Below are 25,450 nucleotides of genomic sequence, written 5' to 3' on the forward strand. Positions count from 1 at the left end.
GTCAGCTTCTTCTCGCTCTTATACACCCTGCTGGCCGTTGTCTTCCGCTGACTTGGGCATTCGGCGTATCCTCCATTGAGCTGCCTCTGCCGTGGGGAAGGAGCAGTGGCCTGGGAGAGCCAGCCCCGGCGGGTTCGGCACCCCTCGCGTTAGCGCGGCACTGCCTTTCCCTGTAGGGCTTTGAACGGCTTGCGTTCGTCTGCGCACCTCTTCGGTAAAAGCCGTGGTCTGTGCCGAGCAGTTGTAAAGTACGTGTGGCTGTTGAGTAAGTTAGCCTGGTAAGCGTACCAGAGCTGGTACTTTAGAGAAGACAAAAGTGGCTATCACTCCATTCTCCTGTATTGTTTTCTGTAGCAAGCTTTGTTAATGCTCGTTATTGGGTGTTCTCTGATACTGTATGTATGGCTTATGGATCTTGTGAAGTTTTGGTGCATGTTCTTCTGAAAGCGTGAATGGCAGGTGTACATCCTGATTTACTTACAGCATCTTACCCGTAAGCTTGATTCACACCGGTATTTAGCTTACTGCAGTCAAACCCCGTGCTAACAATTACTTAAGCGACAGACTCCTTGGGCAACTTCTTGAGCTTAAAATGTTTTTCTTGTGTAAAAAATACATTCATGTGATGCTGGGAAGTTGCTTAGTGGTCTTAACTTTTTAAGTTTTCATAATGCCTTTCACTTAACTGTTTTGATTCTTACAGTTAATTCTTCAGGGGCTCATCTGAAAGTACCACATAAAAAAGCACTGCAAATAGTAGAAGAAAATGTCACTTAAAAGCTCTAAGGAAATGAGGAAAGTAAACATTTCTAGCTCTTTTGAGTCTGAAGATATTAGCTTAGAAACCACAGTACCAACTGATGATATTTCTTCCTCTGAAGAGAGAGAAGGTACTGTTAAAATAACTAAGGAGCTGATTGAACGGAAGGAGTTGCTCCATAATCTTCAGCTAGTTAAAATAGAACTATCTCAGAAAAACTTGATGATTGACAACCTGAAAGTAGAATATCTGACCAAGGTAAGAAATGTTGTTCTTTTTGTTGTATAATCTTTTCTTGTTTCTGGTGCTCTTGGAGTATGATAGAAACTTATATTCTGCCAAAAAATTCTGTGAATTGCATGCTGAAAGCCTGCTTAGTTGTTTTTGGAAGGGATTTTTGTGTTTTCTTTGTTGTTTTTTTTTTTGAGAAAAGAAGGAAACAAAGATACGGAAAACTTAGCTGACTGAGCAAGTAAATTCAACATTTCAAATGAATGAGGTGGGATTTAATTAGGTTTTTCTTTTCTAAAAACAGAAGAAAAAGACTTGTTTTCTTTCAGAAATGAAGAATAATTTTGTCACTGATAAAAGCAGCTTAATAGGGCTTTTCTACTTTGGAATAGTAGGAACAGTAATCTGAATACTATTTGATGATCTGTTAATCAGGATGTGGCTAGAATATGCCAACATCCTAATAGGAGGGGATTTTATTGTGTACAGTTGCCACTAAAATGCATGAAACTAAGAAAGGTTGTTAAAGCTTTGCCACACCTGTGTGCAGTCCACATTTACGGCCTACTAAATATTAATTGTGGCTTTCACAGGCTTGCTGCTTTGTATTTAAGCCTGGTTTGAAGTTAGTTGAACAAGTAGCTATTTGGCTGAAAACAATAAGGTTTAGAGCTAAGTCTTTTTTTACTTTTAGTTCATTAGGGCAAAATCTGTATTGTATTTATGAAACTTATTATTTGGCATATTTGGAGGTCTTGTCAGACAGTCATTGCATTTCCTACGGCATTGGCTCTCCAGCTTTTTGTACAGTTGTTGGTTTTTTTTTAATTACCAAAGTAAGCTCCAGTCTTTGTTTTATACTTACATTCTTTCTATTTAGATTGAAGAGCTAGAAGAGAAACTTAATGATGCAGTCCATCAAAAGAAGCTGTTGTCTTTACGACTGGATAGTCAGCTGGCATTACAGCAAGAAGATTCCAGGTACAATGGGAGTAAAACTAAGAACTTCATCTTTAATAATTTATTAATATGAATTTTAATTAATTCATTGACAGTTAATGGAAGCTAATGATTATGAATTGCAGGAATAGGATTTCTTTTGCATTCTAAAAATGGAATTTGTGTGTTTCATTTACATATACATACATTTGAATTCAGCTTTCACTTGCTGAAGTTTTATTGTTACCTGGATTCAAAACTGAATAAGAACTGGAGTAAGAGCATTCTTAAAACTAGTAAAGAGTAAAAGGAGTAGGTAGAGGTGGCAGATTTTGCATCAAATTAAACAGAATTTTGAATAACTCTGCCGCCTTGATGACTTGGGAAAGGTAAGGGGATAATGTTTAGCACTCCCAGTTAGGATTGCTTATTGGTCAGGAACATTATCAGTTGATGATGCAGAAATTTTTCATCTTGCTTTTCTGAAACATTTTGAATTAACCTGTAGCTGAAAATAGACTGGCACACAGGCTTCTCCAAATTACTTTGTCAGTTAAATGTTCTAACACCTGTGAAGGAAGAGCATTACTTATAAGTCTCATGTTAGAGCTTACAGGATGTAACTAATTCAAAGTCATATTCTGTAGTAAGCCTAGAACAGATTTAGGGATATGAAGCTGGATTTGGGATTAGTTACAGCAAAGTCTTTTAACTCGGAGCAGCTGACTGTCAGAAAAATGCCTTGTCATTCTGAATGCTGATTTGCACCAGAGTGGAATATTTTTATGTTGGCCATATCTGAGTTATTTGTGAAGTGTTCAGTAAAACAAGAACTTCGGTGCAAATTGCTATTAATAAGCATAAAAAGTTTAATGAAAAGACTGGAAAAAGTAAAGTAGTTAGTTTTCCTGTCTGCCTTTTACATCACTTTCCATCTCTGTTTAAGAGTATTGCACACTATGTGCAGAGTGTGTCCTTGTGTGACTGCATTGATGACCTGGGACTTTCTCTTGTCTTTTTGAAATCAGTGAGCCAGACATTGCCTTGTAGTACCAGCTAGTATTTTTAATATTACTTTTTAAAATAATGTAGGAGTTGGTCCATTTTGAAGAATGATTTAATTTGAATAGATTTTCAAGAGTCATGGCTAAAACCTCTGAAAAATTAGGTCAGTTACATTTGATTTAAATAAAGTGAACACTTAGAAACATCTTGAAGTGATGCACAGTTTTTCTTGTTGCATAATACCATATCTCTGGTGATAATAATAATGGTAGTATTTTAAGGCTGGCAGTAGGGCTGCTTGTTTAAGCGTAGTGGCCTTTGCAGTGTGTGGTTTGTGGTGTGATTTTTTGTGGTTTTTTTTTGTTTTGTTTTGTTTAAAATGGATCCCAATTTTGTGTATTACACTGGGCAGAAAATGAAGGGTTGTGTGTGGAATAGGCCTTAATCATGTATGTGCTGAAACTTGGTAAGACACAAATGTAACTTACTATTGTACTATTTCTTTGGTGATTTACTAGTTCCTTGGGTTTTGTGTGGAAATACAGTCAGCTTTTTCATGCTTTTAATGTTTTGAATTTATAAGTTAGTCTAAATTTACCAATTAAAGTCAGCACATGTGGAGCTTAATTGACACTTCTCAGATTCAGCCTCATATTGTCAATGTAAAGTTTCTGGCATATATGATATGATTGTGTAATCATGCTGGTGTACAGTTTTGTGCTAATTACCTAATCTCTGTAAAATTTCCCCACCACAATGAGCATAACTCACTGCCTTACCAGGGTATTGTGAAGGTTTGTCACTTGTGTTACTTGCTACTTAATGTCTTCTGTTTTCAAATCAATCTTAAAGAAAACATCAGGCTCTAATGAAACAAGAAATGGAAACTATTTTGTTGAGACAGAAGCAACTGGAGGAAACAAATCGTCAGTTAAGGGAGAGGGCTGGAGATATCCGTCGTAGTTTGCGAGACTTGGAGTTGACAGATGATTGCTATAAGCAGCTAAAGTTACTTCCTGAAGACCAGCTTTCTATCCCTGAATATGTTTCTGTGAGTATTGAGTTTTGTATTGGTTTAAAATATAGCAGTATCCTGGGTTTGCCTAGGATGGAGTTAACTTTCTTCATAGCAGCCTGAATCTTCTTGTGCTTGCTTTGTGCTTGGCTAAAAACAGTGTTGGCAACACACCAGTGTTACAGCTATTGCTGGACAGTGCTTGTACAGCATCAAGGCTTACTCTTCTTCCCCTCTCCCCAGCAAGCAAGGGGTATTCATGAGCTTGAGAGGGGACACAGCTGAATAGCTGGCATGAATCAGCCAAAGGAATATTCCATGCCATCTAAGGTCATGCTCAGCAATATAAACGGGAAATAGAGGAAGAAAGATGAGGTGGGGGGTGGCTTCCAAGGTGGTTATTGCTCAGAGACTGGCTGGGCATCAGTCTGCTTGCAAGAGGTGGTGACTGTATTTGCATGGCCATTGGAATAATCTCCCCAGGGAAGTGGTGGACTCCCCAGTGTTGGACACTTGTAATTCAGCTGGACCGGGTGCTCAGACATCTAGTCTAGGTTATGCTTTGCCAAGAAAGTTTGGACCAGATGATCCATGAGGTCCCTTCCAACCACTATTCTATGATTATCTCTCTTTCCTTCACTAATTAAACTGTTGAGAAAACTCAACACCTGAGTTTCCTTGCTTTTGTTCTTCACACTCCTGTGTCCTGCTCCCACTGGAGGCAGCCAGTGAGCAGCCAATATGGGTGCTTGGCTGCTGCTCAGGGTCAACCCACCACAAGCTGTAAATTGCTTCTGTTTAGAATTAAAGGTATTTGCATATAGTGGAAGCCAGCCTATACTCCTAAATTCTTACTCTTCCCCAGCTAGAAATGAGGGAACTTCAGAGACAGGTGTGCTTTTGGATCTGTCTGTTACAACAGGATTCCAGTAAAGAGGGGAACCTTTTAAGTCCAGTCTCTGATGTCTTGAAAGGATTGGAATTGCTGACATATTTTAAGCAGGTTAAGCAGACGAGGTGTTACAGTTACATGGTGGGTACACGCTGATGATCTAAAACACAGCAGGCTGAAAAAAGTAATTTGAAACTCGGCTTGCTAGAGCCGGAAGTCAAGGTGGCTGTTGCAGACATCTCTTACCTTTCCTTCATGTTTTCCATCTGTCCATTTCCTGTCTGACTAAATGCAGGAAATAAAGTGTACCTTAAAGACTACTGTAAGACCCATTTTCTTGATTTAAGAAGTTTTTTAATTGTGGCTTATGGGTAGATAGAAGGGCAGGGGGATTTCTGGTTGCAATAAAAAGACAGTGCCTTCACAGACTGTGGAATATGTCCAGACTATCCTGGCTCACTTCTGGAAATGAAGAGGATTTGGACATACAAACCTTAATCCACCAAAGTATTAGCATTTTACTTATTTATAGAGCTAGTTATTAAAGAAGCTGTAAATAATACAATTTAAAAAGCTTAGTGGATTTGTTGAGGTATAAATGCTGCATGAATGAGTTCTCTTGCTGGATGAAAGTAATGGTATACTGTGCTCTAAAATATGTACAGAGAAGCCTAACTTGTCATTCTTATCTTAAGGATGTGCTTGGAAACATCTTCTCAAAAGTTCTAAAACTTGGACTTTTGAAAGTACTGGGAAAATTTTAAGGCTCTGTACGAATAACAAGATCACCTAGCTGGAGCCTCTTAGGTCGCTACCCCTAGTTGCCTACTGTACCCTGCCCTCTGCAGAAGTATTTCAGGGGTTTTGTTGATTCCTGCAACACCATGGTTGAGAAAGCAAATTTTAAACGCAAACTGAAATCTCTGTCAGCTTGCTTGAAATTGGTATGCTGGAAGCTCCAGTTCTTTGGAGCTGATTGGCAGTCAGTACAAAAGAATGTGTAGCTGGGAAGGAGAAATACAAGGCGTTAGTAACCTTGCCAGCTGCTTTAAGTGTAGGTGTCACAGCACAGATTGCTTAGACTGTATTTGTGAATAGAAGAGTACTCTAAAAAGGATGTGAAGCGGGAGAGGCAACAGCCACCTTCTACCTCTAATCTACCTTTCTTTTCCTCTTGCATTCAACTGGTAAATTCTACTTTTGTCTGTGACAGAAACTCCCCTACCTACGTGTTCAGTGAAGTCATTTTCTTTACATATATGTCACTTTCTTTGGAAAGGACTGAAGAAGTCCTTTTTTGGTCAAACCAATTTTTTTTTTTTTTTCGTGAGAAGACACTGTAGTGAAGACATAAACAGTGTCGTCTTGTAGTAAGATGCTGTTTTCTGCTTCTCCCAACTTATTTTGGCAACAGGATCAGCATGAACATGAGAGTATCAGTTAAGCTTGGTGATTATCACTACTTTGAGTTGTTCAGCTGTAACAGATGCTGAGAAGCTACAGAACAGTTTTGTATATCCTGTGTATGCATCCATCTGGTTTCAGAAAGCTAGTAAAAGGATGTTGAAGGGACTAAGTAATTTTTCTGATGCTGTTTTCTGCTTTACTCGCCTAAGGAGGAATTGTGCATTTCTCAGGCAGATAAAATCTCCGACCCCAGATCTATGGGCAGACTAACAGTATAGTGCATTGATATGAGAATAAAATTCTCCTTGGTGAGAAAGTTTTGCTTAAAGAAGAGTTGAGCAAGAAATTTCCAGACTTTTTTCTGTTTATCCATTATAAAATACTGCTTTACAATTCTCCAGGATAGAAGCAATTGTATATATAATTCTTACACTTTATTTGAAACCTGATATAATGGAAAAACAGCAGGAAGTGTTTAAATACACATTTTGTATATAGAGATATTGCAACATAGACAAACAGGACATAGAATTAAAACAAATGAGATGTTTTTTCACTGTTCTGCCACAAAGGGGTGCAATAGTGACACGATAGAGCAAAAACTAGGCAATGTTTAATGTTAATCATAGAATAATAGAATAGTTAGGGTTGGAAAGGACCTTAAGATCATCAAGTTCCAACCCCTCTGCCATGGGCAGGGACACCTCTCACTAAACCGTGTCGCCCAGGGCTCTGGTTCTGTCCAACCCGGCCTTGAACACTGCCAAGGATGGAGCATTCACAGCCTCCTTGGGCAACCCATTCCTGTACCTCACCACCCTCACAGTAAAGAACTTCTTCCTTATGTCTAACCTAAACTTCCTCTGTTTAAGTTAATCATAGAATAATTTGGGTTGGAAGAGACCTTAGAGATAATCTAGTTCCAATAATGATGTTTTAAGCATCTTTCTCTTAAAAATCACACTTTTTTTTAACTTGTATGTAAAAATTTAGAGGTTTTTTTACTAAGAATGATTTTGTTAGAAACAGAAAAATTTTAAAGCACTCCAGGTCATTGAACTGGTGCTTGGCAGCTGAATCACTTAATTTGTTCAGTAAAGTGAGCCTTTGTGTACTCATAAAAATTTTTCATCAAGTTGTTTAAAAATGGAATCTGTGAATTCTGTTTGATCCAATTTCAATCGCTATGTTTTTCAGTGGCCTCATTTTACTAACTACAGCTCATTTGCCCTTTGTTTAAGAAGGCAGTAACTAATGAAACTACTTTAACATGACTTCATTTAACAGGAGCCAACTTCCTCATCCTCTGTGCCCACCCATTTTTAGGTTAAGCTTTGTTTTCTATAAAAAGTGGTGGGCACATGTTAAGAACTTTTTAAAAATTGCCTGGAAAGTGGTGACCTTTTCCTTACAGCACATGAATATAAATTTGTATTTTTTAAGATATGCAGTTATTTCTGAAATCCCATTAGAATAATCTTTGTTGCTGCTATATTAACTTGACAAGAGGTAATATGTGTGATTTGACTGCTGAGTTACATGAATGCTTATTTGCCATCAAGCAAGTTAAGTAACAGTTGACTTCTGCTACAACCTTCCCCTCATGTCTGCATTAATTTGCACTTTCTTATTACCATAGATTGATGTTTTCTCAGGAGGGCTGTGCAGATAGATACACCTATCTTGATACCTATATCCCATGAAATCCTAGTTTGATACTGGATAATCTATTTTAAGATTGTTGCAGTTTGGGAAGTAAATGTGGCATGATGGCATAAGTTAGGTTTCCTAAGGAAATCACAATAAAAAGACAAGAACTTAAGGGAAAAAGTAGTGTGGTTTAAAAAACCCACAGTGTTTTAAATAGTCATCAATTAGAGACAGTCAAGGTTATTTTTAAAGAAAATAATATAATATTTTTTTGGGGGAGGGAAGAGGATTTGATTAAAAATCAGTTGCTTGATTTCAGATGTAGTTGGACAAGTTCTTAAAGAGTCCACATAGGCGCAAACTAGTCAGTGGAAGCTATAGAGAAGAGACAGAAAAATTACTGCTTTGAAGTAGCTGAAGCCTGATGTAGTAGTTTGGAAGTTAGAAAGAAGCCACAAAGCTATCTTTGCTGTTTTGTTTTCATGCAAGCCAATTAGAAACAATGGGATTTCACAGATGGACAGGAAAAAACTCCTTGAATATTGGCATAATGCAAGAAAAAAAAGTAATGAAGCAGTACAATAAAGCAATATTATGCACTTCACTGCTCGGAATAGAAAATTTCTGTTTTCTAGTTTTAGCTGCTGTAGCATCTGATGGTTCGACTTGTCATTTGGAATTTTCAGAACATGAACAAAAAAGTGATCCTACCTTATTTCTTTTTAAAATTAACTGTAGTTTAAAATGTCCTTCATTTTCTTCATTTTGTGTGTAAACTTAGACATAACAAACTGAGAATCCCTTCTTACCATATTAAAAATAACAGCTGTATTTTGGGAAAGCATTCATTTTTTTTTTTTTATAAGAAGTTGCTTCAGATTTATAGCATATGTCTTAGTTTAGCTTATGCTTGTTTTGCATCTGAAGGTAAGGCTGAAAAGTGGAGCTCTCTTGTTGAGTGCAACAGATTCAAGCAACTGCAGCTTTTAACAAGCACAATATTTGGAAAAACTTGAAAACAAAAAAAAGAAAATGTCACTTTTTCTGCCTTACTATTAGTCTTCCAGTCATGTTACACATTTGCTTTGTTGTCTAAAGCAAACTACACCTATATTTACATCACAAATTTCCATGGCTTCTGTGGTTCTATGGTATGCTGTCAATTATGTGGAATATACCTGGAACTTTTCTTTGTCTTCTGTTGTTTACAGGTAGTAAAACAGACTTGTCTTCTGCATGGAAGTGTAGTACAGCTTGCTCTTGAGTTCTGTCTGTGCTTTCTTGCTTGTATTTCTTCTTTAATTGCATATCAAACAAAACATTCATGATAGAGGGGTATGGAGAAGCTTTTGCATGAAAATAATGCTTAATTATCTGTTCTTTGCTTTTCATCCCACAAAACAAACATTATAAGGTATCAGGTTAATCTAGGAGTAATATCTGTGTACGTGTGTGTGGGTGTATATCAAAAAAGCTCTTTCTTCTTTGTCTCTTTTGTCTTTTTGTTTTAGGGGTTTGGGATTTGTTTTTTACTGCTGGTTTATGGTTTAGTACTGTGTTTTTCTAGTATTTTTTCTTGTTCAGTACAAATGTTCTGGAAGAGTTTATGGATCTGAGATTTACTTGTCTGAGACTATGCCTGTGAGTGGATTGGGGGAAGAGAGAGGAGTATCTGTTACAGGATTGTTATTATTTATTTTTTTTCATCCCTTTACAAGGATTTTTTTTTTTCAGTGTTAATTTAGCAGGGCAGATTCTGTCAGAGGCATAGTTGCATGATGCAGCTGAACCCATGCAGCAGCCTGTCACTGCTGAAAGTGTGTGGGGGGGTGTGTCATGGCTTTTCGTGGTCATGGGCTGTTCTGCTTCCTGTGCTTGCTCTCGCATTTTGATCCAGATTCAGCACACTGAACTGGCAGAAAAGAGCTAATCTCTCCCCACTTCTACACACCCCATTAAAATTTATATTGGCTTGGGGAAAGTTAGCAAGTCACGTTGGTTTATTGCTAAATAGGCTTACTTTCTTTTTTTCTTTTTTCTTTTTTTTGCAATATTAATCAAATAGGCCCTAGGATTGGCACAAGTAAGAGGGAGGGAACATGTGGTCCCTTAGCAGCTCTGCATTTTAATCAGGCAGCCTGAGAGCTGCCTTAGTTGAACAGACATGTATATCTTTACCTTTATTCCTCCTTTTTTATTTAGTGCCAAACACAAACTGATTATTTCTTTGCTGCTGCTGTTAGTGTCTTAAAGAAAAACACTGTCTTTGCTTTAACATTTCCCTAGCCTCCGCCAGGTTCCTTGTTTATGCTAGAAATTATTTGGTGAATTATTGCCATAAAATGTTAAGCTGGGGTCTGTACTGTTGTTTTTGTGGGGCTTTTTTTGTTTGTTTTTTTTTTTTGTTTTTGTTTGTTTGTTTTTTAACTGTGGCTTTGCGATTGCAGTTTTGCTAGTCTCAATTTTGAATATATATCTTGTTTTTCTAGATTCTATTCTATGAAGTAGTCCATTCCTTACAAAAAGAGTTAAGTGATCTACAGATGAAAAAAGAGAGCCTAACAGAAGAACTACGCGGGTACAAATCGCAACTGAAGTGTCTGACAGAGGTCTGTGAATCATAATTATTTCAATTAAGAAAATGTGTAAATATATTGCAAAAACCTCATTTTCCAAATCATTATTGATGTATGAGATATAAAAGAGGGTTCTTTTGCTGTATAATAATTAGTGGGGGTAGGAGGGCTGTGGTGAGAGGGAAAGGAGAAGCAAGCTACAGATGCCCTTATATAACAGCTAATTTTGCATTATAGCTACTCTGCAAAATTTGCTCATTAGAATGTTAAGGATAGACTCTTACCAGCTATGTTGTGCTTTCTGAGGGCAAGGTTCAGGTCAGGGAAACTGAGCCAAGAGATCCATCCAGAAGTAGATAGGGAATGATTGTTCAGTGTATAGTTTTCGAGATGGTGATGTCTTAGTAATTTGCCTCACCTTTAGTTTTAGATAATCTAAAAATGCGTTTTTAAAGAATTCTTTGGAGTTGCCTCTTCTCTTCTGCTTTTCAACTTTTATATTTGAATTTCCTATTTATTTCTATACTAAAGAAAAAGATAATTTCAGGTATGTTATAAATGCCAGAAATAGAGAAACAAATTATCTAAATATATTTATTTTTTTATTTGCAAAGAGCAAAGGAGCTGAAACAGTATATGAAGAATGTATTTTTGAAGGTATTTATGAACATTTATAATATTCTTAGTATGTATACAACTAGGAAGATTTGTATTTTACCTTAGTTCTGCATAAATCTGGAATTGTGATAAGACAGCTTCAGGTACCTAGTGTGTATTTATCCAAGTTGTGGCCAGCAGGCACTTGAATGCCACTGTCAGTTTGCTACTTCTGACCTTATTCTTTAGTTACCACTTTTTTTTCTTTTTTTTTTTTTTTTTTGTCTTCAGAATTAACTTATGGAATAATCAGCTGTAAAGAGTTATTAATTGTACAGGATCATCTTTGTGAAATTCATATAATTTTCATTTCTCTTTTTGATTGAATTAAAAGTAGCCAATAAAATTTGGGCACTTATGTGCTTCACCATTATTTTGTAATCATCTCTAGCCATAACTTAAATTAACTGATTTACCTGAGCATTCATTTTGCTTCATTGTACATTTAATGTGCTTTGATTGAATAAAATTCTACAGAAGGATTTCAGCCTTCTGAGATTTGACTGACATCTGTGTTAATTTTTGATACGGCAGCTTAACAGGATAGTAGATAACAATAATTAAAGTTTTGCTAGAAACAATTTTCTTGGTATACTGACCTTTCTTTAATATAGAAATATGTAATTTTGTTCTTTTTATACCACATGCTGGCAATATCCACCTTTCCTACTGATTTTATTTTTCCAAGTTTGAAGTTTACTAGGCTTTCGATGTTGGTGAAAAAGCACTAGAATGTTGCCTGTGTTGAACTGAGGTGGTTATTTGAATGCTTATACCCTGTTTCCATAATCATGCTTAAAATGAGAGACAATTACTAAGAATGAATACCTCGTTTAAATGGAAAAACCCAAGCCAAAACCAAAGGAAGATATCCAGTTGCTGAAATGTAACAAGTTAAAAAAAAAATAAAAGGGCTTACAGTTGTTAATAAAAATTACTCCTTAGGATTCTTAGGTTTCGGGTAAGTTCACTTAGTACAGTTTTTCCATATATACACTCCCCCAAACTCAAGTCTTTACCTTATCCGTTATGCAGAGGTGGTGTGTATGTGACCTGAGATGAGGTATTTTATGTGCAGAGAGACTTAAGTCTCTGGTTTTCTTCTGACAAGTTCAGATTTGACCTAGTGACTTGATGAGTGTCAATATAACAAGGTACCTCAGGCTGTTTCAGGTAGTAAGGAGCATCACCAATATGTGAGGGTACTTCAGAATCTCTAATGTACTTAATACACTAAAACTAATGTACGTATGCATCTCTTGCAGTTTATGAAGAAGTGTTTTCAAGGTGTACTCTCAGGGTAACTTACTTATTTGAGTTCCTTAAATAAGGTCAGGCTTTATTGCAAGGAATTTATCAGTAGGAAATAAAGTACAGTTTTATTCAGAGCCTTAAGCTCTTATACTCTTCTTTTACTGCTTTTGTGATACTCCAATTATTCTTTATTACCAGATACATGAAACACAGTTGCTGAAGCTTCTTTCCTGTTTTTAAGGAGCTTACACTCTTCATATCCTTTCTCTGATTTGCCATCCAGTATTCCTTAAGTTTTCTCCAACAGTTGCAATATTTCTGTTCTCTACATTATTTATTAACAATGTGTCTCTTCTGGGTTTAAAAGTTCATTAGGAAACTACTGATACAGATATTTGAGATGCAGTCATCACTGAAGTTAAGACAATCTATTACTTTTTTTCTCTTTTTTTTTTTTTTCCCTTCCCTCTGTGAGAATAAACCACTTCCTACAATAAGCATTTTTTTTTCCTACTGTTGCACATCATTAACAAACTCCCTAATGAGTTTCAACATGTTTTTTCTTCTTTGTGGAATATAGAAAGGAACTAAAATACGTGCTTAGCCCAATTTTTTTTAAGAAGTACTAATGTCTTGGAGCTTTTCTGCTTGTTCATGCCTGAGGGACTAGGTTTGAGTAAGTTTCATATGTGTAGATATTCACCTAGAAATAAACTAGTGGGAAATACAAGACAATTGGGTATAGACTTGGGAGAGTCTATCTAGCCAACAGAGAACTGAAAAAATTTAAAGGAAAATTCAAACTTGTCTAGTATGCAAAGCCAGTTCTAGGAAAATTTAAATGTGAAATAAATTCATCAAATAAGACAACCATTGCCTAGTATCAGCTATGTTATTTTGTGACAGGATGGCTGTAGTCCTTTAATTTGGTCAAAGGAAATGAGCTCTAATTTCACTGTTCTTCTGTTCATACTCCAAAACAAGGCACATTATTTTTTTTTCTTTGCTCGTGAGCCCTTAGTGTTTTGTGAGAAGGCAAAGCTGCACAGTTCAATTGTCTGGATGCTATTAAGATGAGCCAGTATGTCTGAGTACTGGTTATATAAAACAAGGTCTTTGAACCCACCAAATCTTTTTTTGCTATATGCCGCCTTTTTTGTTTGTTTGTTTTTTGGGGGGTGAGGGGAGCACCCACCAAGAGAAACTTGTTCTCGGCACAACAGACCTCACCTGGCACGAAAATGGGTGCAGTTGCCTGGCATTGTGGCCTCTTAGCCAACTGAGTTTATAAGTATCCAGCTGTATGAGCTAGAAAGCTTGGTTCTCTAAAAATTGAATTGTCATTGTAGCCTTGTAGAAACCAAGTTTCTAAGATTTGACAAATCCTCATGTTCCTGTCTCTAGGCCATTCATTAATTCATTTGTAGTAGGCAAAAGTGCTGACATCAGGACATGAAAGACATCTTCCAAATCTTCATCACCTGTATTTGTATTCTAGGTATATGAATTTATCTTTCATTTATTCAGAAGTGGCAAAAGGTCCTAACTGTTTATCAGCCTCTGTCAGCACTTATTTAATTCTTAGTATCCCAAGATTAAGACCACTAAAACTTTACAACTTGGTAACAAAGTTCTCTTGTTGATTGTCTGTTGCTGCTCTGAGTTAGCATTTAATCAAAGCCTGCTGAATCTGTAACACAGACTCAGTAGGGTGGGGAGCTGTTTCTGACAACTGGTAGCAGAGAACATCGTGAAGACTGATTTCTAGCACTGGAACATAATCTGATAAACACAGCTAGTGTGAAAAAATCTCTGTCACCACTTTCTGTTTTTAAAGTGGTCAGGCTAAGTGGTTCTGCAGTACTACCACAGAGTTAATGGTGCTGTATACCCAGTGATTCCATCTGTAATTTAGACCAGTGTGGTCCTCTTTTTCTAGGTGCAGCAGCAACAGACTGGGGAGGAGTCAGTGGAATGGGTAGAAGCCATGTTCTTGTATTGCAGTGCTGACTGATCTGTTATCAAATCATAGCCCTTCCAACCCGTTTGATTTGATTCTATTAACACACCACACCCCAGTCCAGCTGTAGTGTTGTATTACCAGGAGCTTCCCAGAAAGAAAACCAGCTTCTGATGTGTGCGTTCCCATGCTGAATATCGGTGTACTATTTTCAGAGTTGTTTGCTTCCAAAGTGGTTAGAACCTTCTCTCAAACAGATGTAATTTACTGCTTGTGTTTCTCTCAAGACTGGGAGAATGTCTATGAAGGAAATTCTGCTTTTCTTTGTAGGCCTAGAAGATTAAGTATTGCTTTCTTCTCTGGCTATGACTTTCTTGGCAGTGTTTTCCTGGAATTTGATCTTGATACAGTTTTAGCAAGTCTTTCTTTTTTTTTTTTTTTTTTTTTTTTTCTCCTGTAACGTGTTTAAGACTTGCAGTCAAATTTATAGTATGACAGTTAAAAGCTATGGTTAGCCTACAGACAAAGCTGGATGTATGTAAGACAAGGATTCTTTCCAAGAGCTTGTCTCTGAATCAGGATTAGTAGCTGTCAGGTTTAGCTAGGCATACCTAACAGTTTTCTCTGTGATAATGTTTCCCAGCTGGAGGAAAAATATTTCTATGGTCTTCAAAGAACGCACTAAGCTATTGCTCAAAGGATCAGTCACCACTAGATGTATCTGAATGTTGTAAAATTGAAAGTACCATTGCTAGTGACAAGGGAGTGCCCTATCTAGAGTCCTTGACAGATTACCAATTTCGTATCGGCATGCTGGAAAAGATGTCCTATTTGTCCAGTTATGTGTAACTTCTTCCTGATATTTGGGCTGTTGTAATTCAAATAAATAATGTATTGACCAATAATTTTTGAATACATACTGTGCACGTGCACCAGTCCATGGGTCCTGATGAGATCCATCTGTGGGTCCTGAAGGAGCTGGCAAATGAAGTTGCAAAGCCATTGGCCATCATATTTGAAAAATCATGGCAGTCAGGTGAAGTTCTCAACGACTGGAAAAAGGGAAATATAACCCCCATTTTCAAGAAGGGGAAAATGGATGACCTGGGGAATTACAGACCAGTCAGTCTCACCTCTGTGCCTGGCAAAATCTTGGAGCAGATTCTCCTGGAAGGCACGCTAAGGCACATGAAAATCAACAAGGTGCTTGGTGACAGCCAGCATGGCTTCACTAAGGGGAAATCCTGCCTGACCAATTTGGTGGCCTTCTATGATGAGGCTACGGAACTGATGGACAGGGGTAGAGCAGTTGATGTCATCTACCTGGACTTGTGAAAGCGTTCGACACTGTCCCACACGACATCCTTGTCTCTAAATTGGAGAGACATCAATTTGATGGATGGACCACTCAGTGGATAAAGAACTGGCTAGATTGCCGCACACAAACAGTTGTGTACTGTCCTTCCAACAGATGTCAGGGTGGTTGAAGTCACCCATGAGAACAAGGGCCTGTGAGCGTGAGGCTTTTCCTACCTGTCTATGGAGTGCTTCATCCGCAGGTTCTCCTTGATCCGGCGGTCTATAACAGATCCCCCCACAGTAATGTGTCCCATAGCTATATTCCCTTTAACCCTGACCCACAAACTCTCTGTGGACTGCTCACATGAGCTGGCGTCAGTGTGCGCTTGCAGCCCAGAAAGCCAACCGTATCCTGGGCTGTATCAAAAGGAACGTGACCAGCAGGTTGAAGGAGGTGATCCTGCCCCTCTACTCTGCTCTCGTGAGACCTCACTTTTAGTATTGTGTGCAGTTCTCGTGTCCTCAATGTAAAAAGGACATGGAACTGTTGGAACAAGTCTGGAGTAGGGCCACGAGGATGATCAGGGGACTGGAGCACCTCCCATATGAAGACAGGCTGAGGGAGTTGGGGCTGTTCAGCCTGGAGAAGAGAAGGCTGTGTGGAGACCTCATAGCAGCTTTCCAGTATCTGAAGGGGGCCTATAGGGATGCTGGAGAGGGACTCTTCATTAGAGACTGTAGTGACAGGACAAGGGGTAACAGGTTCAAACTTAAACAGGGGAAGTTTAGGTTGGATATAAGAAAGAAATTCTTTCCTGTGAAGGTGGTGAGGCACTGGAATAGGTTGCCCAGAGAGGTTGTGAATGATCCATCCCTGGCAGTGTTCAAGGCCAGGCTGGACGAGGCCTTGGGTGATATGATTTAGCATAAGGTGTCCCTGCCCACGGCAGGGGGGTTGGAACTAGATGATCTTAAGGTCCTTTCCAACCCTAACGATTCTATGATTCTATGAAATGGATTAAAGCAAAATGTCATCTTCACTAAGTAGTGCACCTTATCCAACTAACTTGAGGGAATTGTTTTTCATGTTACAATAGTTATAGTAGCTTTACATTTGTGTAGGGCCATTAGGTACCTTAGGACACAAACAGAAAGTGCTGGCTTGTGTAAGTGATCCTTCAAAAATGAAGTTCTTTCAAGTAAGCTTTTTAAAAGCAGGACCACTTTCTTCCACTGGCCTATCTGTAGACAGTGTGAAGAAGTCATGCTTCTTCTGGTTGATTGGCTGATTAATCTTTTCCTCCCAGTTCTGTTTATCTTCTTATCCCCAAAGACTTTTTGAAAGATCAGCTAATCCCTACCATGTATTATGTGTCACTAACTTTGTTCAAAAAGTATGTCACCCAATTTTTGTACTTGAAATTTAGAGAGGTGTTTATTCAAGTGACTTGCTATAAGCTGCTATTCATTCCAGATGGAAGATAACATAAAACTGAGGTCTGTCATTAGATCTTTAGTTTCTCTACCAGTTTGGTTTTTAAATGGTGCATATCAGTCAAGTTTAGAATCTTCTTGCTCAAAACATCCATCTGTTGACAGTGTTTGTAAACCAAATGGAATCACTTCTTGCTAGGGACTGCTTCATGTATTTTGCAGAAATGACCTGTACTGGTTAATACTGGGTCTTTTGGACAGCTCTGTTAACAATTTCTTTAGGCAATGTTTGCCTACCCATCTCACACGTCAGATTTGTTTGTTTTAATCGCCTCATCTGATTTGTTGCTCTGCAGTAACAAAAATTAATAAGAAGCTGAAGAAAAGTTATATACTCCTTCCCCTTCTCTGGGGTTATCATATTGCTACATGACACTAGCACTGCTGCCTTACAGTATCTGAAGGGGGCCTATAAGAATGCTGGGGAGGGACTCTTCATTACAGACTGTAGTGATAGGACAAGGGGTAACAGGTTAAAACTTAAACAGAGGAAGTTTAGATTAGATATAAGGAAGAAGCTCTTTACTGTGAGGGTGGTGAAGCACTGGAATGGGTTGCCTAAGGAAGTTGTAAATGCTCCATCTCTATTGGTGTTCAAGACCAGGTTGGAGAGAGCCTTGGGTGACATGGTTTAGCATGAGGTGGCCCTGCCTGTGGCAGGGGAGTTGGAACTTTATGATCTTAAAGTCCTTTCCAACCCTAACTATTCTATGATTCTATGATGTGTTAAATAAAATTCAAAGCTGTTTTAGATCTTAGGTGTTAAAAAGAATTAGTTCTGTAGATACAGTTTTGTAGATATTTCACTATTCTGTAAATTGGTGCTTCAGAGCTGTTCATGACAAATTTGTCCAGAGGTTAACCAATTTAATTGTATACTTTTGGTTGTTGTCTTCTAGTTGTAAATGAGTAATACTGTAGGAGCTTCAATAGCTTTCTCTGTGAAGGGTTTATGAATTCTAGCATGGTATTAGCAGCAGAATGGCACATGATATTTGCAGAGTAATTGTATCTGAACTTAATCTTTCAATTTGCACTTAAAAATTAAGTGCCCTTACGCCCATTTCCTGTTGCAAGATTAGTCATGTTTGCACTGCACACTTGTTACATATTTGAAATTCTAGGTAACTTGTAGACAACACTCTTTACCCAGACCGAGGCTTTACTATTATGATAATGCCATTTTTATAAATGATACCATGGTAATTGGTTTAAGAAGAAACTTTTCTATAGTGTTGATTTGTATAATGTATATCCACTAGGGTAAACATAAAAATAAGCCATATGTACCAGTATGTTAGGATGATTAACAGTTGTGTCTTCAGATGACATGTTCTTAATGATATACCATCCAAAATCCTCATGAAAACTTTTTCAGTGTTGTCATCTAATGTGATTTGTGATATATAAACCAAAAAATTCTTATTTATCAACAGGATACTTACAGTATATTTGGTGGCTCAGGGAGCTTTTCTGTAGTGTCTTATGGAAATTTAGGTGTATTTTTTCAAGAAGCATTCTGTCAGACTTTCAGTTTATGGTGTCTGTGAATTTGGTTGTTCTTTGTGTCTTTCCATCCCTTTCCTAGAGTATTATCTTTGTGTTCATTCCTCCTACGAAGCTGCATTTAGGAGTCATCCGTTACTTAAATGCTACTTTCCTAAACTTTTCTTGTCTATTAAAAACTAGCTAGACACAATTGCTATACTCTCTTATAATGTATGAAGCATAGCTTTCAGTTTACGTAAAAAAGTTATGCACTCATACAATGTCCCTCTGCAAAATAAATTTAATTTGCAGTGGTTAAATGGTTAGTTCAGTAATTACATCTTAAAGCAGTGTTCACCTTCAGTGAATAATATTGTGATGCCCATTTGATAAAACCAGATAGAGTTATTGTTTATCAAGAATCCATTATCGAACTTGCCATATATCAACTATAGCAGGAAAAAAAAAGCAGAACTCGGCAGTATTCTGAGAGACAGAAGATGGAAAAAAAATCTGGATGTCCAGAAGTTATTCTCAAGGTTTTAGCAGGCAGTTCTTTGTGCTGTCCATCGGTTTTCCCTAGCATAGGTGGCTGAGTTATTTTTTGTTGGTTTTGTGAAGAAATTGCTAAGTAGTACATCATTTAGGACAAGCAAGTAAGGTAAATTTGTGTAAAATTTTCTAGGGTAAATTTGTACTTTGTAAAAAAATCTGAGAAATGGAGTCTAGGTTGAGTATTAAGATACTGAGGTCTGCTATTCCTGTGGCGGGTGGGAGAGAGGAATATGATAATTAGGAAATCTAGTTATCTTCAAAAGGAATAACCAGTGTTTTTAAAATACTTCTGCTTTCTGTGTGTTCTCTTGCTTTGGTCCTTTTTTCTAGTTTGCATAGTAGACTCTCAAAGTATATGTGGAGGACAAAGAATGGAAAATGGAAATTAAGGCTGATAGACCATTAAATAAGCAAATAAATACCTTTTTCTTTTTCCTTTTTTCACTCCCTTCACCAAAGCTTTGGATGATATTTTGTTGGAGCAAGTGCAGAGAAGGGCTGCAGGGATGATAAGGGGGCTCAAGCACCTCGCATATGAAGACAGGCTGAGAAAGTCAGGGCTGTTCAGCCTGGAGAAGAGAAGGCTGCATGGAGACCTCATAGCAGCTTTCCAGTATCTGAAGAGGGCCTGCAAGGATGCTGGGGAGCGACTCTTGATTAGGGACTGTAGTGACAGGACAAGGGGTAACGGGTTCAAACTTAAACAGGAGAAGTTTAGGATAGATATAACAAAGAAGTTCTTTCCTGTGAGGGTGGTGAGGCACTGGAACAGGTTGCCTAAGGAAGCTGTGACTGCTCTGTCTCTGTCAGTGTTCAAGACCAGGTTGGACAGAGCCTTGGGTGACATGGTGTAGTGTGAGTTGTCCCTGCCTATGGCAGGGGGTTTGGAACTCGATGATCTTAAGTTCCTTTCCAACCCTAACTATTCTATGATTCTAATATGTTTTAGCAAACATAAATTACCAGATACAATTTGGGAGGAACTGGCTGAAATTTTTCATATAATGAGAGAATTTGGCAAGATTCGTGACTGACCGGCATATGTCTTCACATGGAAAATTGTTTGAAAATATTGTAAAGTGAGTGTGACTTTTGTGCTCCTACTATAGGTTTGTAGACCACCAGCTGTATATATGAGGTTTACTGGTCTTGGAAGTTGTGCCCGTGGACAGATGTGTTAGAAAAAATTAGATACATTAATCACCTATTTAGGATAAGATAAAAAGTAAGTTGAGTATCAATATGACTGGTTACTTTGTGATACCTGCTAGATTTCCAGATACAAATGGTACTACTTGAATGTTCATAAGAGGTCTTCACAAAACTTAGTTGGTGATTGCTTTAAGTAAATATCAGTGTAGCTTTAATAATTTCAAAATGTCTTATCTTCTAGAGCTATGAAGACGAGAGGAGAACTCGGTCAGAGCTTGAGATAAGATGTCAGCGTTTAACACTGGAACTGGCTGATACAAAGCAAATGATTCAGCAAGGTGATTACAGACAAGAGAACTATGATAAAGTAAAATGGTAGGTATCTGTATCTACCTATATACAAATGTTAATAGAAAAACTTCAACCTTGATTGACTAGAGTTTTTAATTTGATTTTTTGGCTTAAGTACACCACAGATATTTTTCCTTACCTTAAGCCACTGCTGGTTCAGTTATCTCCTGTAGTATGCTACAGTTATAAGATGAACAACCTGTTGAATTCTAATGCACCAGATTATCTCCATGGAAGTTTATATTTGGGGATTTACTGTGTTTTCAGAAGAGCCTACCAGTCACATTGCAACCAAAGAAATGGGAGCTGTCGATGCCAAGCAGCTTAGAACAAGTACTCCTTTTTTCTTAGAGTAAAAGCAATGATCTAACAAAAGGCCCTGTGCTCTACAGTGTGGTGACTACACAGTGAATAAAGAGTGCAGGACCTTGGGAATTAATATTTATAACTTAAGATAGCCTTGTAACCATGAATTTGAAAGAGCTGTTATAAGACCTCTGTTAGAGTCTGTTACTGTAAAGCGACCCTGTCTTAGGGTTACTTTAGTGAATTGGTTTAACTGCAGAAAGTTCCAGTGTCTCTTCATTTTTAAAGTACAGATTTTACAGTTCTAGCCTGTGCTTTGAATGTGCATCTTGTAAACAATAACTGCAAAATAGTGAAAATGGACTTTCTATAAATACAGATTTATACTTCACAATCCAGCCCCCAAATGGCTTATTTAGTGTGCTTGCCAGTACATGAAGTCTGGCTTTTGGCACATTTGTTGGGGAATGGATTCAAAAATTGAGATTATGAATAGAAAACACCCTGTCAGCTCCTTAGTTGTTCACAGTGTATGAACTCAAGCATACTTACTGACATAAATCACTTTGCCACAAAATCATTTGAAGGACAGTCTTTATTCTGGATAACTGTTCACAGTTATGTGTACTAAAACAACCTTGGAATCTACCTGGAAGCTTTTTGCAAATAGGATGGATTGATGCTATGGTTTGCCTCCTGTGTGCAACTGCATCTTAATAAATGGATTGTAATAATGTTTGTGTGAATGGCCCCAGTGTTTAAGAGTGTACATTTAAAATAGTCTTGAGTTGAAAAAAGGTATGAATGAATGTGCCAAGACTGTATTTAAGAGTAGGTTGTATTCATCTGGGTAGGCACAGATGAAGGGAAGGGGAGAGCACTGTTGGCATGACTGCATGAGGATATTTGGGAGCATTGCAGGAGTTAATCACTTCCAGGCTTGTTTCAGTCTTTAAAAGTGCCATGTCAAATCTTCTAGTTCTGGTGTACTACAAGTTATCTCAGTTTTAAAACTATGCTATGCTTAATAAAAAACTGGTTAGCTTTTTTTCCAAACTGCAAGCTCATACTGGGTCATTCATTTCACTGTTCTGACAGGGTCAGATAGAGTGGAGACAGAGCTGCTTCTTTGTGCATATGGAAAGCACTCTTATTCAGGAAACCCAACATAATTTTTACAGCTGTGTCATGTGTATTTTAAACATGAAAAGAGTTGTACAACCTCCTCTGGTATCAAGAGACTGTATACAAGGGAAACTAGCAACTAAGAACAAGTATACATTGCTTTCTGTTTGATCAGGAAGATAGGAAAGAAGTAGCTTTACTTTTCCATCAGACTTCAGTGGCTGAAAAAGACTCAAGAGACTGTTGTAGGAAATAGCATCGAACTAAAAGGGTGGACAAGGATACTTACAGTTTATTGTTAAGAGGAGAAATGTATAGGCCAAAGTTACACTAAAGAATAATAATCAGAGGAGAATGAAATAATTTATGATGGGAATTCATTATTACTGTGTTATAATTTAGGATTTTTTTAAAATACTTAGAAATTATGAAAATTCTTCCATATAATAAGGTATTGTTCCAGGTGTTGATCACTAGCAAAGGTAGGATTATCACTAATTGCCTTGTGAGTGACTGATTGGAAGAAGTCAGAATCATGACAGAAACGCTGAGGGATTATAAATGCACAGGAATCTTGTTTGTTACACTTTATTCATCTAACAGTTTCACTTTATTTTAACAGTGAACGTGATACATTTGAACATGAATTGTCAGAACTCAGAAGAAAATATGAAATATTAGAGGTGTCACACAAAGCACAAGCTAAAGAAAGAAGTGACGTATCAAAAGAGGTAACGTTTTTATTTCAGTAATTGTCTATTTCTTCACCTCAGGAATTTGATTCTTTGTCTGCTTCAGTCTGTCAGGATCACTTGTAGGATCATGGAATAATTTAGATTAGAATGGCTCTAAGGAGACCAGCTGGTCCAACCCTTCTATGCAGTGCAGAACCAGCTTAGGTTAGGTTACTTAGGGGTTAGTCAGGTTTTGAATCTCCAAGAATGGAGATTCCACAGGCTTTCTGGACAATCTGTTACAGTGTTTATCCACCCTCTTTCTGAAAATGTTTTTGTAAAATCTAATCAGTGTTGTTGCAGGTTTTTTTCTGTTGAAAAAAAAACATTTCTCTCAAACCCGTGTACCTCATGTGCTCCAGTCCATGACCATCTTGGCAGAGATGACATCTGGTCTTGCTCCAGTATGTTAATGTATGTTTTTAGGAGGAAATCAGAATGCACATGGCACGTCAAGTACAGTTTCACAAGTACTGAACACAGGATAATAATAAATTTCTTGAGACTATTTTCTTCATTGTCACTAAATATGGCCTAGTAGGCACTTGGCCGTCTTTGCTGTCAGGGCACACTTCTGGCTCATGTTTAGTTTGTTCAACTGATATTTGCGTATCCAGTCCATATTTTGCCCATTTTCCCATAGAGGTGTTATGCAAGATGGCTGAAAGCCATGCAGAAGTCTACATAACTGACATGAACAGCTATGCGCTCATCCATAGAGCCAACTTACTTGTCAGGTTTGCTAGGCACAGTTTGGCCTTGATAAATCCATGCTAGTTGTTTTCAGTCACCTTATCCTCCATATGCATGGATATTGCTTGCAGGAGGATTTGTTTCCTTCTGAAATCCAACTTTTGCAGGGACTGAGGTTAGATTTACAAGTCTACAGTTCCCTGGGTCTTCCTTCTTGAAGATGAATTCTGCGTCATCAGGAGCCCTGCTCACCTGCTATGATCTTTCAAACAGCTGGGCAAGCTCACAACAGCGTTGGCTGTCTCCCTCAACATTGGTCAAATGCTTTTCATTTTTCCTTAGGCATTATGTAGATGCCATTTTTTTAGGTCTCTAGCTTAGCCTTCCTTTGCTTCAGCCTTCTGAACTCTGGCAATAAGTTCAGGAACCTGGGAGGCCCAAGGGCAAAATCTAAGAGTGAATGCTGAATGCTTGTGAGTATGTTCTGCCCCTCAAAAGGTGCAGAACTAATTAGCTTTAGCTCTTTTCCAACCAGTAGTGACAGCAGGGCAGAGCTACTGTATGGCTTATGTTTTGTTGTGTATGATTTTTTTTCTAGACATCAATAGAATACATAGTTTTTCTTATTTGTGACTCTAGTAAAGTAATGGTTCAGTTGCATGAAGTTTCCTTCAATTTGTCTTTACAGAGGTTAGTTCTGTGTAACTGTCGTGGTTTAAACCCAGTCAGGTAATTCGTTCGCTCACTTCCCCCCCTTTCTTGCCCTCCCCCTGCTCTCGGAGGGACGGAGAGGAGAATCGAAAAGAATGCAACTCCCACGGGTTGAGATAAGAACAGTTTAGTAACTAAGGTATAACACAGATCACTACTGCTACCACCAATGATAATAATGATAAAGGAAATAACAGGGGAAGAGAATACATCATCTCACCACCAGCCGACCGATAACTCGCCCCCCCAGCCCGACCAAGCTCCAACCGATACCTCCTCCAACCCTGCAGTCTCCCAGCCCTTCTGGGTAACTCCCAGTTACATCCTGGGCATGACGTGCTGTGGTATGGAATACCTCTTTGGTCAGTTTGGGTCAGGTGTCCTGTCTCTGCTTCCTCCTGGCTCCCCCTCCTCCCTGGCAGAGCATGAGGCTCACAAAGTCCTTGGCCAAACCAAAACATCCTTGTTATCAGCTCTGTTCCTGAGCTGAAAGTCAAAACACTGCACTGCACCAGCTACCAAGAAGGAGAAAAATGACTGCTACTGCTGAACCCAGGACACTGTCCACCCCTTATTCCATACCATTCACGTCATGCTCAGATCCCACATTTTCAATATAACATCACTCTTATCTCGGTGCACTCTTAACTTAGTGCATGGACCAGTCCCTATAAAGCTGCTGCGTCCATCTGGTCCATGTCAGGCTCCATCTCTTGTAAGTCTTCCAGAGCAGGAGAGACTGTGTGCAGTGTTCACACTCATGAATAACCTGGGCAATAGTGTCCATTGCTAAGTTCACCCCTCGATCATGAGTCCATCTCTGTGTTGCATCTCTGCTCTGATGGCCTGAGGTGTCATGGGCCCACCAGGCTTAAAATAATTCACTGTCCCCTTAAGCAGTTTCTGCAGCTTGTTGTTGGGGACTCCATACAGCTGCCTTCCATCTCCGATGCTTCCAAAGCACTGGAGGGGCCCAGTGGACTAGATACTTGCCCATACTGTCCCACACACCCTGCCACTCATCACTGTCCAGCCTTGGAGAAAACCTTTTGGTCCCCCTATATCCTCGTCTAACCCCAGACAAGACCCAAACCTGACTCTGCTTAACTTTTGAGACCAGACAAAATGGTTGTGGGTAGAACACAGTCTGTGTGTGTGCCAACATGCTGATCCCCACCACAATCAGCATGCAGGTC

At 38.4% G+C, this 25,450-nt stretch overlaps 1 protein-coding gene across 6 annotated transcripts in view; it reads left to right on the plus strand.

The window, feature by feature from the left end:
• Positions 1-25,450, plus strand: part of PIBF1 (progesterone immunomodulatory binding factor 1) — a 129,513-nt gene that overhangs the window by 191 nt on the left and 103,872 nt on the right. For 4 of the 6 annotated variants that reach the window (XM_062636874.1, XM_062636879.1, XM_062636877.1 and 1 more), the window contains exons 2-7: positions 704-1,018; positions 1,872-1,972; positions 3,788-3,986; positions 10,389-10,508; positions 20,576-20,709; positions 22,739-22,847. In XM_062636874.1, coding sequence (XP_062492858.1) covers positions 767-1,018; positions 1,872-1,972; positions 3,788-3,986; positions 10,389-10,508; positions 20,576-20,709; positions 22,739-22,847 — 915 coding nt within the window. In that variant the 5' untranslated portion in view covers positions 704-766. Of the gene's footprint in view, positions 279-703; positions 1,019-1,871; positions 1,973-3,787; positions 3,987-10,388; positions 10,509-20,575; positions 20,710-22,738; positions 22,848-25,450 lie in introns of all 6 variants that reach the window. The other 2 variants (XM_062636875.1, XM_062636876.1) reach the window with 2 other exon arrangements.

The sequence above is a fragment of the Pezoporus occidentalis genome, unplaced genomic scaffold, assembly GCF_034315485.1.
Source record: "Pezoporus occidentalis ecotype Australia unplaced genomic scaffold, CSIRO_AGI_Poc_V1 ctg5, whole genome shotgun sequence".
Classification (NCBI taxonomy): Eukaryota; Metazoa; Chordata; class Aves; order Psittaciformes; family Psittacidae; genus Pezoporus; species Pezoporus occidentalis.